This window comes from Emys orbicularis, chromosome 8 (assembly GCF_028017835.1).
Source record: "Emys orbicularis isolate rEmyOrb1 chromosome 8, rEmyOrb1.hap1, whole genome shotgun sequence".
Lineage (NCBI taxonomy): Eukaryota > Metazoa > Chordata > Testudines > Emydidae > Emys > Emys orbicularis.
In genome coordinates, this window is record NC_088690.1 from 64,683,818 (window position 1) to 64,699,267 (window position 15,450).

Consider the following 15,450-nt stretch of genomic DNA (forward strand, 5'->3'; position numbering starts at 1 on the left):
TCTTGCTACAAGGCCATTTCCAGGGCCTCTGTTTATTCCAATGTCCCTGGAACAGGATCTCCTGGCCCCCTCTAATTGTAAAGGGCCAGTGTACCCTGTTACAGCCCCAAAAGCCTCTGCTAATCACCTGAGTTTATAAACAGAAAGTTAATCAGAGTTGTAAATTTGTTACTGTAAAAATATTGGTGTTATTGCCACAGCTCCCAACAGGAGACAAGGAGTTCCCCTAGCTCAGATGTTTGTTCTTGGGGTGTGAGGTGTGGACAGCAGTAACCCCACTCTTTCATTGTTCTGCAGGCTCTCTTTGTTCTCAGCCCTTTTTCTCGGTTTCCAGCAGTGCTCTGGTGAGCTCTCTCTTCCTGTTTGTTTGCCTGGAGTGATGGATAATGGACAAGCTGAGGTTCCTGTCACCCTGTATCACCACTTCTGTGTCCACTTGTGTGCCTTCATTGCATCCACACCCCCATCACGCTTTCCTCAGCTGGTAGGTTGATTTTTGGTTTAGCCATGATCACCTTTTCAGCTGTTTCCTTCTGGTGGATTTTAACTTTTTCAAAAAGTGTCCCCTTCCTCACACACCGAGCTCCAAAGGTGATGTGTCCAGGCATGAATTGGTTTCGCTTTACTTCAGAAGGCAGATACAAGGCAAGTAAGACTGCAAATGTGCAGCAAATGTCATTTACCAAAAACAACTGTATAATCATGGTTGGAGACCTCAGTTGTATTAGAAATCTGTTTGTAAAACCACAAAAGGAGTGCAAAAATCCAGCTTCTTTAAAAAAGCTGTTTAGTACTTCCTTTTAATACAAGTTCTGAAGGTGATCACCTCCCTAAGACTCAGAAATTCCAGCTTCAGATTTTATCTCCTAGAGGATAGGCCATCACAACTACTGTAACATAGGCTGAAAGTCTTTTGGTTCTCCACCTTCAATTTGGGGCCATCTGGCTGGAAATTTACAATTCCATGAGCCAAGGGTATTAAGTTTGTCAGTGTTTTACTCATTCACAGTGCACGTAAATGAGGAAGTGTTATCTAGTGATCAGAGCAGTGGCCTACTAGTCTACCACTGTATTTTTGTGATCCAGTTCAATCCTGTGCCATAAAAGGGAAATAAGTAGTTATCTACCTTTGTAGGAGGGTTCTGAGGCTTAAGTCATTAATGTTTTTATAGTGCTTTGAGATCTTATGAAATTCCCCTATGTTTGGGACAGTATATACAGGTAGACAGAATAAAGGACACTATATAAATGCAAAGTATTAGACTCATAGACTCATAGACTTTAAGGTCAGAAGGGACCATTATGATCATCTAGTCTGACCTCCCGCATGATGCAGGCCACAAAAGCTGACCCACCCACTCCTGGAATAATTCTCTCCCTTGACTCAGCTATTGAAGTCCCCAAATCATGATTTAAAGACTTCAAGTCGCAGAGAATCCTCCAGCAAGCGACCCCTAATAAGTCCAGGAAGGCATAGCCTTGTGTGTGTATGTTTCTATAAATAATACAAAAAAATCTTTTCAGACAAAAAATTAGGACTAACTCCTGAATTCCTCACTCAGAGTAAACTCCTACCAAGGCAATCAGATGTTTTGCCTGCCTAAGTACTGAATAAGGATAGCGTTTGGTCTTAAGTTAAGTTGAGATCTGCCCCCCAAAAAGGATAAAATTTTCATGAAAAATTTGTCCCTCTTTTTTGTCCAAAATTCTAGCAAAAAAATTAACCCTATTTTTCATTGAAAATTTTTGAAATTTGAAAATTTTCAACCAGCTGTAGTAAATTTTCACACATGGCCAATGTTAAAAATAAACCTAGTGTTGCTTGCTTGCCTTTATAACTGAACATGCGATATTAAAGCCAGTTTGCTCCTAGGCATTTTAACTGCACCAACTGACAAGTCTAATTCTATATGCAGTGTAGTTGTAGCCATGTCGGTCCCAGGATATTAGAGATACAAGGTGGGTGAGGTAATATCTTATACTGGATCAACTTCTGTTGGTGAGAGAGACAAGCTTGACCTGAAGAAGAGCTTTGAGTGGCTCAAAAACTTGTCTCTCCCACCAACAGAAGTTGGTCCAATAAAAGATATTACCTCACCCACCTTGTTAGTCTAATTATGTGTCACACTAGTAAGTGGATTAACAGTAGAGAGTAGAATTGCAATCTGTTCATAAGTGTCTTCTCTATTCTTTCCTCAGGAGCGTGCTCTGCTGGATGCAGTCCTTGGTTCTAGTATGATCACCTCTCTACTGGCTATGGATTCATGGTGCTTCCTGGCCCGGTAAGATACCCAATTATTGTAGGGTGAGGAGCGATGCACTGTATTGTTCAGGCTGCATGAGCATTGGCTTCCTAACTGCATGGTTTGAATTGCTGATAATTCTCAGAAAGTTTAACTTGTAGAGCAGCCATGTTCCAGGGTTGGTCTCTGCTCAAAAATGTAGCTTATTTTGGAAAACATGAGCAGAAATGGTTCAGCTGTTTTTCCAGCATGAGGGGAAAACATACTTTTATAAAAGATTTCTTGACATTTTTTTTTCTAACAGCTCTACAGTGGAGGCCTGTGGGTAGCAAGTTTAAATGTGGCATGGAAATGGCCATCTCTGAGGAGAGAGAACCTTTAATGCTCCATGAGGCTTTATTTTGACTTGGGCTGAAGGAAAGGGAAGAGAAAGGCTTGAGGGAGGGCTCTTGCAATGCACCTCCTCAGCTGTGCAGCTGCTAAGTCTCTCAGGAGAGGGGCTTTCTGTTACAGTCCTTGTAAAGTGTGTGCGACAGGACATTCTGGTGGGATCTGGCCAAACTATTGAATTTCCATGTGGGACTGGCAAATTTTGGCAAGTCAACAGAGCTTCGAAATCCTGTAACGTGGAGGTGCTGCTGCTTCTAGGGGTATTTTTTCTTTGAAAAACAACCCAGCCTTAGGAGATTCCATACCAAAAAAATCTCCAGCTAAAGGACGTTAATGTTGTGCAGCTGAGCACCCAAGTCACAATATGCCACTACTAAGGATGCACTTGCCACTTAAAACTTTGTCCCCTGGTGCACATGCATTGTGCATTAGTGTTTAAAGACAAGATCACAGACCGTTTCTCAAATAATATATTAACATAACATTTTTCACCAACCTTAGATATATTTCACTAGTATCATGTAACTTTCATTTCCATATATTTACATTAATTTCATTGTTATAATGGTCCAGTGTATCTGTATCAACTTACAAATTTTATACAAGTTCTCTTCACTCTACAACACTTACTTTAATTTATTATTTATTTGATTAACATCAACAGTGTGCATTTATCATCCATGTACTGTGTACTTGTGTATACATGTCTTTTTTTTTTTCTTCTTGCATTGCAATCATAGTTAATGCTACACTGGTCGTATAGTGGTCCTATGTTTTGATCCGCAAAAGGTGGGTCATATTTCCCCCTGCTAATGCACGTCCTCTATATTCCTTGATTCTCTGGCCACAGAATGGCTTTGGAATTTTCTTCTGGCAAATGAAATATACAGAGGCCCTTAGGAAAAACCATTTCTCTGCTTTGTGTGGCAGAGTGCAAACTACTCTCTCCGACCCAGCAGAACAGGGCAGCTGTGCTAATTGGCTTACTGACCTCTCTCTGTTGCATCCCAGGTATGGAACGGCTGAATTGTGTGCTCATCACATCTTTGTGATAGCCCATTTGGTGAGTAGCGTGGCAGAGTCCAGTGTATGCATGTACATGTGTGTGTTTGGGCAGACAGGTTTTCTGCTTTTTTTGAACAGATCATGCAAGGGATAGGGAGTAAGGAGACCTGAGTTCTAACTCCAGCTCTCCTGCAAACTTCATAAGTGACCTTGGACAATTTTCTCATCCTTTCTGTGCTCCATCTTTGCTATCAGCAAATCCCTCCCTCCCTCGGGAAAATCCCTCCCTCCCGAGGGTTAATAATTAGCACTTGTAACACTATAAATATATTTAGTGGTGATGTAGGTAAACAATCTGAAGGAAGGGGTGAGAAATATACAGACACTGCAAAACTGATGCAAGAGCTGCTAATTTAGAAGTTACTATAGTGATCCTATATGATAAATTAGAGGAATGGACAGAGAAGAATTCAATGAGATGCCCCAAGGATAAATAAGAGCAAAGTAGCATACATATCCATTAAAAATAGCACCGTGAAGTAGAAAACAGTAAACCAATAGATGGCATGTAATGCAGGGAAAGACCTGATTGTAATGGTGATGAACTACCAGTGATCACTCATTGGGATGTTTTGATTAAAAAGGGAAATATAATCTTTGGTGTAAGAGGAGAATTTGTTGCTGCCTAAACAGAGGCTCAATATTAATTTTTTAGGTCATTTTCCTGAGTCACAAAAGTCTTTGAGTCTTTGAAAATGCCAACCTGTAGGATTCATGTGCTGGGAGCAGGGTATTTTTCTTAATTTGATTAGATCAATTCCCTGTTATCCTAATTCAGCTAAAGTCTTGCCCTGGCGAGTGTTACCAGCTCTCTGTCCTGGGGGTCCTGCTGAGGCGTATGCTGTTCTTGATGGCTCCAGACCACCAGGCAAGTATAGCACCAATTTCTCCGGTCTTCTGCTAAGCCAGATAGAAATCCAATTGGCCTCCATTAAAACACAAGCCATCCATTTTCAGTTCACTAGAAACAGGAGGGTGGAGCAAACAGTGGTTTCTTGCCATCCTGATGTTGTGAGATGATAAAGCAGAGCAAAAGATAACATACCAATACAGAAAGGACACAGGAGGTTACCTTAATAACTAACTCAGCCCCTGTGCTGTCCCAGAAGTGCCTTCTCTTACCACTTTAGTTTTTCCTTATTATCGATCCAGCTTTGCTTTGAGTTTGTTTTGCTATTTTCCCTGTGTTTTAGACTGTTTCCCAGTTGAGAGATGGTGAGAGTTAACTCTGCTTATTCTAATAATGACTAGATCACTTTTGAGTCACAGTATAAAGGGAGACCATAGCTATACGTATAACGTTTAAAGGCACAATAGGCGTGTTGGTTGCAAATAAATGACAGTTAAATAGTAATAACAAAAAACAACAATGCTGAGGTAAATTAATAAATGGTGCACAGGAAATCACTCGGGTAAAAAGGATACTCAGCTAAGTGGTTTAGTTGCTTGGGAATCAGCCTCCACATGCTTCATAAGAAAAGGCTGAATAGCAAAACATTTATGATTTTGTCAGTGTTTTATGTTAGTATGCTCCTCTGGTATGTCTGCACCAAGCTTTACAAAAGCAAGTGTCCAGTGTGGGCATGGTGGCATTTCCCCACTGAGCTGCAAATCAGTAAAAAAGTCAAAGGGGATCAACCTTGGTTGCTGCAAACTTTTGGACTAGGAGTTAAAGGGCTGACCCTGCGAACCCTGAGGCACTTTTAGAACTCTCGGTGAAGTCCATTGGTCTGCTCACATGGATAAAGTTACTCAGTGAGTAAATGTAAGCAGGAATGGGCTCTTCAGTAGTAGGGAGATTGATTAGTGACGGGGAGCCCAACATCAGACTGCTTTCCATGGGGAATTGTTCCCCAAACTTCTGTGGCCAGATCTTCAGTTGTCATTGCTCCAGTGACTTCAGTGGAGCAAAGCAGATTTATGCTTGCTGAGGATCTGGCCCCTGTTCTCTGTTGCTATCCCCCCGTATGGTTGAGAGTACCATTTGCTGAATCACACTGCCTCAGTAGATCATTCTCACACACCTCATGTGGGGCTCCTTGTCAACTGTCAAGAGTAGCACAAATCAAGGTACAGTTTGTAGGTTTTGCAACTCATCACTTCCAGGTTCTGTCCTGATCTCTTTAATTAACATTTACTTTGACTTGCAGGTGGAGTTTACCCAAAAGTTTCCTCCCAAAGAAGCAGAGAACCTGCTCCTGTGGCAGCATATTTCTCTCAAGGCCCTAACTCCCGATCTTAGGAAACAAGTGGCGCACCAGCTCTGTGCGGTGGGGCTCACACAATGCAGGCAGTGGCTGAGCGGCAGGTGCACTCTGGGAGAACTCCCACCTGTGGTAAGGGAAGGTGTGACTCTGTTCATTAAACCTAGAGCTCCTAAGCGGTAAGGAGCCTATTGTTACTCTTCCCCTATTGTGCACCCTTACAGTATGTTTAGATTGCAAACTCTCTGGACTAGGGAGTGTCATTTTATTATGGGCAGGTCTAACACTACAAACTTGCATGGCACAGCTGCACCGATTCAACTGCGCTGCTGTAACGCTTCTGGTGAAGACACTCTAAAGCCGATGGGAGAGAGCTCTCCGGTTGGCTTACTAACTCCACCTCCCCAAGAGGCAGTAACTATATCGGTAGGAGACGCTCTCCTGCCAATATAGTACTGTCTATGGGGGGGCTAAGATTGGTGTAACTACGTCGCTCAAGGGTGTGGATTTTTCACACCCCTGAGTGACATAGTTATAGCGAAGTAAGTGTGTAGTGTAGACCTGGCCTATGTATGTGTACAGGGTGTAGCACAGTGGGGCCCTGATCTAGGCCTCTAGGAGTCACTGCAGTACAATATTATGAAGAGAGCTATCTTCTCCCCTCTCCCCCAGTAAATGCAGGCTAATAATTCTTAGTAGCAAAAATGTCAGATAACTCCTGTGTCAAAGGGAGAGCTAAGCTTCAACTTTTGACCAACTTTCCAGAGGGCTGATTACTGAACAGCTCTGGCAGCCACAATGGGAGTGGCTATTTGGCATTTTTGAAAGGCAGGTTGCTCATTTAGGTGCCCAAATATGGAATTAGGAACCTAACTTTAGACTCCTATTTTTGAAAATCTTTCGGATCAGAAAGAGCTCATCTTTGGGCATATAGTGCCTCCCTTGCAACGTTGTGTTCACGTCTCATGTGTCCGCTAACAATAGTTAGCGAAAGCTCTGCGGGTCAATAATTATTTTAATTATTTTTTGATCTCTTGCCGAGCATACATACAGTGTTCTCACTTAGACTTCTGGTGTGGTTTCGGCTAGAAGATTTCTTTTAAGTGATAAGGTCTCTGCTGTTCTCGGAGGCTGGCATACCTGAAAGACAAGCACTGGTTTTCCTTGACAACCTAAGGAGAGTTGAGTGTGACTGGACACCTCCACCTAAAAGGCCAGCAATTCAGGGTTCTGCTTCCTATGTTTCTGTGGTGATTAATAAGACTGCTAAACCCTCCCCTCCTTATTTGTGCAGAACTCCTACTGAAGTCAGTGGGAGTTTGCTCTGTGAAGGTGGCATGAGTTGGCTTGTAGCCTGGTGGACTAGCAGAATTACATTACTGACACATTGGGCCTCTTGTGAGGCTTTAGCAGCTGAATCCAGTAGGCCAGGTATTTACCTTGCTCCTGACCCTTCTCTCCATCTCTGCTAGAACGTTGCTCTCTCTGTCTTGCTGACTGTGTGCAATTCTGCTGGCGACACTCTGGAGGCAGGACTACAGGCAGCAGTGTTGGGAGCTGCTAGTCAGCTCTGGGCTCTCCTCAAGGGCAAGCAGGTGAGGGAACTCACTGTTCCAACAATGTAAGGCATCGCTACCCTGAAGGGCTCATGATGTTCCACCATTTGTGTGTTACCAAGGCATTTAACTGGGGTTGGAGCAGCTCCCTAAAGCGCAGTGCAGCTGAGTCCCTGAGCTTCAAACATTATGGTGTCTGAGCCATTGCCAGTGCTTTGGGGATTGAATTCTTCCCACAAGCACGTTTGCCCCCAGTGATATGTAGCTGGAACTGTCCATGTAGTGGTGAGTCATATATTACCCCACATCAGTTTTAGATGGACTGTTGTCTAAAACGAGTCTAGAAAGGGGATTGAACCCCAGAAATGGGGAAAAAACAAATTAATAGAACCAGATGAACCAGCCAGTAGGGATAACTTAATGACCTTATTTTACTAAGAACAAACAAAGGTAATATAGGATTTCCTTGTGATGAGAATTGGATTAATTCTGGCCCTGTTTGGCACTGAACTGCCTGCAAAAGCACTATTCTGAGCTCAGGCGAGGGATGTGGTTGTGCAGAAAACAGAACATAACCATCTTCTGTAGAAACAACATGTGTTTAACTCCTTGCACTGGTGAAAAAAGAACATAGAGACATTTGATAAAGTCAGAATTTCCTTTACAGTGTTCAAATCTAGTGATTACTGTTCTTTCTTCCAAGATCTAAACGTATAAGGCCAGATCCACAGCTGTTGTAAATCAGTGTAACTCCATTGACTTTATTTGAACTGTGGGAAGACTATGACTTCAGTGGAGTTATTCCAGTTTATACCAGCTGAGGGTCTGGCCCATGTTTTTTTAACCCATTACTAATGTGAATCATAGAATATCAGGGTTGGAAGGAACCTCAGGAGGTCATCTAGTCCAACCCCTGCTCAAAGCAGGATCAATCCCCAACTAAATCATCCCAGCCAGGGCTTCGTCAAGCCTGACCTTAAAAAACCTCTAAGGAAGGAGATTCCGCCACCTCCCTAGGTAACCCATTCCAGTGCTTCACCACCCTCCTAGTGAAAAAGTTTTTCCTAATATCCAACCTAAACCTCCCCCACTGCAACTTGAGACCATTACTCCTTGTTCTGTCATCTGCTACCACTGAGAACAGTCTAGATCCATCCTCTTTGGAACCCCCTTTCAGGTAGTTGAAAGCAACTATCAAATCCCCCCTCATTCTTCTCTTCTGCAGACTAAATAATCCCAGTTCCCTCAGCCTCTTCGCATAAGTCATGTGCTCCAGCCCCCTAATCATTTTAGTTGCCCTCCGCTGGACTCTTTCCAATTTTTCCTTCTTGTAGTGTGGGGCCCAAAACTGGACACAGTACTCCAGATGAGGCCTCACCAATGCCGAATAGAGGGGAATGATCACGTCCCTCGATCTGCTGGCAATGCCCCTACTCATACAACCAAAATGCCATTAGCCTTTTTGGCAACAAGGGTCACTGTTGACTCATATCCAGCTTCTCGTCCACTGTAACCCCTAGGTCCTTTTCTGCAGAACTGCTGCCTAGCCTCTCGGTCCCTAGTCTGTAGCAGTGCATGGGATTCTTCCGTCCTAAGTGCAGGACTCTGCACTTGTCCTTGTTGAACCTCATCAGATTTCTTTTGGCCCAATCCTCTAATTTGTCTAGGTCCCTCTGTATGCTATCCCTACCCTCCAGCGTATCTACCACTCCTCCCAGTTTAGTGTCATCTGCAAACTTGCTGAGGGTGGAGTCCTTGGGGCACTCCGCTTGATACCGGCTGCCAACTAGACATAGAGCCATTGATCACTACCCGTTGAGCCCGATGATCTAGCCAGCTTTCTATCCACCGTATAGTCCATTCATCCAGCCCATACTTCTTTAACTTGCCGGCAAGAATACTGTGGGAGACTGTATCAAAAGCTTTGCTAAAGTCAAGGAATAACACGTCCACTGCTTTGCCCTCATCCACAGAGCCAGAATGAAAACTATTGCCATCTGGAGTAGCACACCAAAACCCAGGGCCTCCTATTGGTCTGCAGCAGAAGGTTACCTAACCAACACTTCCCACAAACAGTGTATCTTGCTGCTTTTAAAGGTGCAGTCAGGGGAGTCGTCATCGTTTGTGCTCAGATGTGGGTGGTGGGGGGAGGGGGAGAATAACTATATTTGCCAAATGGTTATGGAGAAAATAGGTTGAGACACATCTTACTTGTTTGGTTTCTGTGAGAGGGGCGGGATACAAATGCCATAGATTTTAAATAAAAATATTACTAGTAGAGCATCCTATAATATGCAACCATCCTAAACAATTCTTTTTTCCTTCTCTTTGATTATCATGAACATAAGAGTGGCCATACTGGGTCAGACCAATGATCCATCTCACCCAGTATCAGTCTTCTGACAGTGGTCAGTGCCAGATGTTTCAGAGGGAATGAACAGAATAGGGCAATTATCGAGTGATCCAACCCGTCGTCCAGTTGCAGCTTCTGGCAGTTGGAGGCTTAGGGACACCTAGAGGATTGGGTCCATTGATGGACCTGTCCTGCAGGAACTTAGCTAATTCTTTTTATAACCCAGTTATGCTTTTACGCTGGACTTGCCAGAGTTTATGCTTCTTTCTATTTTCCTCAGTAGGATTTGACTTTCAATTTTTAAAGAATGGCTTTTTGTCTCTAACTGCCTCTTTTACTCTGCTGTTTAGCAATGCTGGCATTTTTTTGGTTCCGTCTACTGTTTTTTAACATGGGGTATACATTTAGTTTGAGCCTCTATTACAATGTTTTTAAATAGTCTCCATACAGTTTGCAGCCATTTCACCCTTATGACTCTTCCTTTTAATTTTCATTTAACTAGCGTTGTCATTTTTGTATAGCTCTCCATTTTGAAGTTAAATGCTACTGAGGCGAGTTTCATTGGTAATTTCCATCTTACAAAGATGATAAATTTAATTACATTATGGTCACTGTTACTGAGCGGTTCAGCTATATTCACCTCTTGGGCCAAATCCTGTGCTCCACTTAGGACTAAATCAGCAATTGTCTCTCCTCTTGCGGGTTCCAGGACTAGCTGCTCCATGAAGCAGTCATTGTTGGTGTCTAGAAATTTGATCTCTGCATCTTGTCCTGAGGTGACATGCACCCAGTCAGTATGAGGATAGTCGAAATCCTCCATTATTATTACATTTTCTGCCTTTGTAGCCTAATTGTCCTGAAAGTTTCACAGTCACTGTCACCATCCTGGTCAGGTGGTTGACAGTACTTTCCTATTGCTATACTCTTGTTGTTCAAGCATGGAATTTCTATCCATAGAGATTCTATGGTACAGTTTGATTCATTTAAGACTTTTACTTCATTTGACTCTGTGCTTTTTTTCAATATAATGTCACTCCCCCACCAGCATGACCTACTCTGTCATTCCTATGTATTTTGTACCCTGGTATTACCACATCCCATTGATGTTCCTCATTCCACTGAGGTTCTACAATATCTAATATATCAATATCCTCACTTAACACCAGGCACTCTAGTTTGCCCCTTAGTATTTAGACTTCTAGCCTTCCTCACTGCTTCTCATGGGAATTGTATCTGTGATTATACTGTATTTGTCTGAAGTTAAATGCTTTGGGCACAATATTTGCAGTCTCGTGCTTTTTATAAACCAGTTAAATTGCCTTGTAAACAGAAGTGCTATGATGCTAAATAATATGCTCTTCTGATCTGGTGCAGGTCTCAAGTCAGCCATGCCTCCAGCAGACACTTTGCTTGCTCCTTCCACTACTGGAATTTTTCATCCAAACATTAGACCCTCAACTGATAACTCAGGTAAGAGACATCTTTTTGTGCAATCTACCTCATGCATGCTGGATCTTTGTTATTAAATGAGATCACATCTAATGAGTTGTTTCATGGTCTGATTTCTACCACTTAGCAAGAATGAAGAGTTCTTAACTTTTATTTTGATTCCTTCGTACACCATTTTGATGGCTTTGCTATGGTGTTTGCTACACATTGGTTCATATCACTTTTGGGACTCTCAGTCTCATTTTTTTCGCTGGGCTTAGGGCAGTGATAGTGTATGATGTATGTTTCTCTTTCAAATGCACTTTGGGCTTTTATGTAAGGATTCTATTTTTTTGTTTTTTGGGGGGGTAACATTTTGAAAAGCTCTGGGATACTTGCTTTTGTTCCATTGATGCATCTATTGTCCTGATCTAACTCTCTCTAGCTTTGATTGAACTCAGACTTGATGGTCATTGCAATCCCCAGTTGAACAGAGTTTTTGTCTTATTTGTTTCTTATTTGATGGGGCTTCATCCAGATCTATTTTCCTGCAGGTGTTTGCAATGCAGGCTTCCCTCCTTGAGTTGGATCCCCCAGATCATGTTCGCTTGGCAGCACTGGATCTTCTCTCTTCTATGGGGAAATTGTTTATGCCACAAGAAATTCAGGTAAATACACTGAAGGCAACATTTTGTCCTGAGCCATTCGTATATATTATTAATGGGTTGTGTTCATAGAATATGTAGTACAGTGGCACTGGTTCTTGGAGACATTTATTTTCAAACCAGGACATACTACTTCTATGGAAGTTTTATATTCTAGTGAGACTGTTTCTGTTACTTGCATTGCCTGTAGGATGCTGGGTGCATTCATTTGTATATTATTTCCCAGGAGCTTGATAGAAGGGCTGATGTCTGAGCTCTAGATGGGAAGGAATGGGTTTTGTGTACATGTTCTCTCTTACTATGTTTTTTGCCAGCCAAGGCTGTTGCAGACTTTCTCGACCTGTAGACTCTAGGTTTCTGACAGAAATATTTCTTTAATGATGAATCAGGGGGGCAGGATATGCTGATTAGCCCTCCACAAAAATCTGACTAGTGTGCGCTCCCCTTTCAGGGGCAAGTTATACCCAAGCTGTCATATCTCTTTGCCTCTCTGTTGGCCGACAAGACTTGGCTGATTTACCAACATGCACTGGAGGCATTCACTCAGTTTGCAGAGGTAAGAATGACACCACATTGGATGTACATATTTAGCTCTGTTAATATTTCCTTGTATATCAGTTCCTCTAGCATCTTAATTTTTGTTGCTCTTCTCTGAACTCCCTCCACTTTGTCAGTATCTATCCTGGAGCAAAATGCTTGAAACTGACCTCCATATTCCATATGCTATTGCACGAAAATAAAAGGATTAACAAAATGCAAGAGAAATACAGTGGCCCTAGGAAGCGGAAGTGAAGGAAGAACAGATTTCCAGTATTGTTTTAAATACCCCCCCACCCACATCCTCAACACAGAACATTTTCCAGATTGTTTTGTAGATGCGCTACGGTTCATCTTTGTTATGGCTGCATTGAACGTTAATATACTAACCAACTTTTTCTTGCTCAAAACCTTTGACAGACAACAAAGCATGAAGATGTAGTTCCTCAGTGCCTTAATTCTGAAGAAACTAAAAACAAAGTTGTTTGCTTTCTGGCCAAGGTATCTTATTGAATTATTTTACTGTTGTCTTGCTTGATAGAAGAGGGGCTCTTGCCCACAGTAAACTGACACAAGACTGCTCTGTAATTGGAATCTGATTATTTGTTTTCTCGAGCCTTTTCATGCCTGCTAAAGTTGGCTAGAATGAGGAACAGTGATGGCAAATGCTGTGCAAGTTTCCACCACAGACTTTCCCAGTGCGCCTCAACTCTGATTTGTTAACATCCCCTGCTATTCCCTTCCTGAGTACAAGGTGACTAAATTGGCTGGTGCTTCGGGTAAGGTGAAGAGGCATCCATTAGTGAGATGACAGAGTGCAGCTCACTTGTGTTCTAAGCAGTTTTAGCTCCCCTGTGCAGAGGCAAAAGGCCGGGTTCTCAAGCCCCTTTGCTGTGTGTCATTTTTTTATGTGTACCACTTAATGGGCACCTAAATGAAAATAAGTGACTAGCAGAGTGCATTGATTTTCTTCACGCAGAAGCCTCCAGAGAGAGTATTGAGAAAAAACTAATGAAAGAGTATTTTGTACTTCCTAGAGGAGGACTAGTAAATGCACTGAACTCATGACCATTAAAAGGTGAAGAGTCATCTCTGCTGTTAACAACCCTTGCCTCCTTTGATGTGCCAGCTTTCCACTGGACAGCAGCACTTCAGAGGGGACAGCACAGGAGTTTTTGCCCACTGTACCGCATAGGGGAGAGGCAGCAAAGCAACTGCTACCTGCGAATGTCAGACACGAAATGATGCTCCAGCATAGTTGTTGTAGCCCACATTAGACTGAGTTGTTCTCCCAGCCTAGTGCCATACGTTTGCTGGTTGAAGCCTTGCTGAAGAACTGCAGTTTAAAAAATAAAAAACAGATTACGTTAAAGAGTATTTCCATTGCCACAGTGTAATAGTCAAGGGGTGGAGTCATGGAGGCTGGAAATGCTGCTGTGTTTGGGTTTGTTGTTACCGCTCCTGTGGCTTTTCCCTCAGGCAAGGCAGGGAGAGGAGACAGCAGAAGCAAGGGCAGAACGAGTGAAACAGGAAAAGGCCATCTGCAGTGCACACTTGCTTAAAATGAAAATGGATGGAGAATGGGGCTCAGCATTAGAGGTAGGTGTCTCTTTGAAAGCAGCTGGACTAGGTTTGTATTAGTCCTTAGCCATGCCCTCATCCATGGGGAATGGTGCTGTCCTCCTCCCAGCACTTGCTGTGAAGAGGGTACACCCTCCTGAGCTGACAGGGAGTCTTGCTCTCACCCACCTGCTGCACTTCAGTGCTGGGCTCTGTACTGCCCTTGCAACTGCCACAAACTCTCTCCTCTTTCTGGGCTGAGGGAGAGAGCAAGGAGGGAAGGCACCTCAGAGGAGCTGGGAAAAGCTGTGCCAGTCATGAGTCCTGGCCCACCCCATTTCATTAGCCCCAGTAGCCTCTGGTAGTCCTATCCAACCTGTTAAACTGTCATAAGCAAGGGCTATGTGATTTCACTTCTGCTGAGGGAGGATTCATTTCTCTCCCTTCCCCCCCAGTTGTTACTAGAGGGGGGGTTCAAGAAGTGCCCTATTCTCACTCAAGGAGGAGCATTTAAAGGGGAACCTGTTGGCCCTCAGCCTTACAACACTGAAAGGAGCACCCATGCCTGTGTTAATTGGGATACTAAACTTTATATTGAACCAGTAAGTGAGACATATAAAACTGTTAGGAGAAATTCTCACAGCTTTAAGCACTGGCTTTAAACAGAGAGGTTGGAAGCGGCTTGTGTGTGTGACTACATGGCCTGGTTATTTTTCATCTAAGAGGTTGAGGATTTGGCCTGTATCAGTGGGATTGTAAGTAAATAGTAGAGGTTTAACATCTCACGTTTTAATCTTCAGCCCTTGGCAAAGAGAGCTTGTCACTCACCCTGTGAGGAGCAGTACAAGTCTGCTATAGACACTGCAGAGAGAGCACTGGAAGCTGTGAAACTGCTGCTGCAGAAAGGACCGTCTCCTGCTTGGCTTGCAGTGAAATTAGAGGCTCTACAGGCAGCAGTAGCCATCTTAAGAAACACTGTACGGTAAGGTGTTAGACACTGAACAGCTCAGCACTGGCTTAACACTGGGGGAGATCACAGCTGGAAAACGAACAAACTGAAAATAAGGGGAGTTACCAGTGATACCCTTCTACAAAACACCCTGATTTTGATTCACCCACTGTAAATAGTGTTGTGTTTAATGTGCCTGAATGTGTTAACCCTTCCAAAAAAGTTAAGATGTTGAATTTAACTGACTCCATGCTGTGTAAAGGAGCTGATTTCATATGCTGCTCTAACTTGGACCAGGGAAAGCTTAACAGGCTTGTGTAGTAAGGTATTTGAATCTTTTGTAAGAGAAAATTGACTGTAATTGTCCCTGTTACATCTACAGAGACAGACACTTTTGTATTAAATTGTTAACAATGAATGCGTGAATAGTTTGAGTGTATTTTAAAAACCAAGGCTCCATTCTCTCATGGAGAAGTCAGGCACCTGAGCTGCTGTTTCAC

At 43.0% G+C, this 15,450-nt stretch overlaps 1 protein-coding gene across 1 annotated transcript in view; it reads left to right on the top strand.

Moving 5' to 3' along the window:
- Nucleotides 1-15,359, top strand: part of FIRRM (FIGNL1 interacting regulator of recombination and mitosis) — a 29,969-nt gene extending 14,610 nt beyond the window's left edge. Inside the window, exons 11-22 of the mRNA XM_065409081.1 lie at nucleotides 298-484; nucleotides 2,200-2,282; nucleotides 3,645-3,696; nucleotides 4,477-4,566; nucleotides 5,849-6,034; nucleotides 7,375-7,497; nucleotides 11,186-11,281; nucleotides 11,794-11,907; nucleotides 12,356-12,460; nucleotides 12,862-12,942; nucleotides 13,921-14,040; nucleotides 14,802-15,359. Coding sequence (XP_065265153.1) covers nucleotides 298-484; nucleotides 2,200-2,282; nucleotides 3,645-3,696; nucleotides 4,477-4,566; nucleotides 5,849-6,034; nucleotides 7,375-7,497; nucleotides 11,186-11,281; nucleotides 11,794-11,907; nucleotides 12,356-12,460; nucleotides 12,862-12,942; nucleotides 13,921-14,040; nucleotides 14,802-14,987 — 1,423 coding nt within the window. The 3' untranslated portion in view covers nucleotides 14,988-15,359. The remainder of the gene's footprint in view (nucleotides 1-297; nucleotides 485-2,199; nucleotides 2,283-3,644; nucleotides 3,697-4,476; nucleotides 4,567-5,848; nucleotides 6,035-7,374; nucleotides 7,498-11,185; nucleotides 11,282-11,793; nucleotides 11,908-12,355; nucleotides 12,461-12,861; nucleotides 12,943-13,920; nucleotides 14,041-14,801) is intronic.
- The last annotated feature ends 91 nt before the right edge of the window (nucleotides 15,360-15,450 follow it).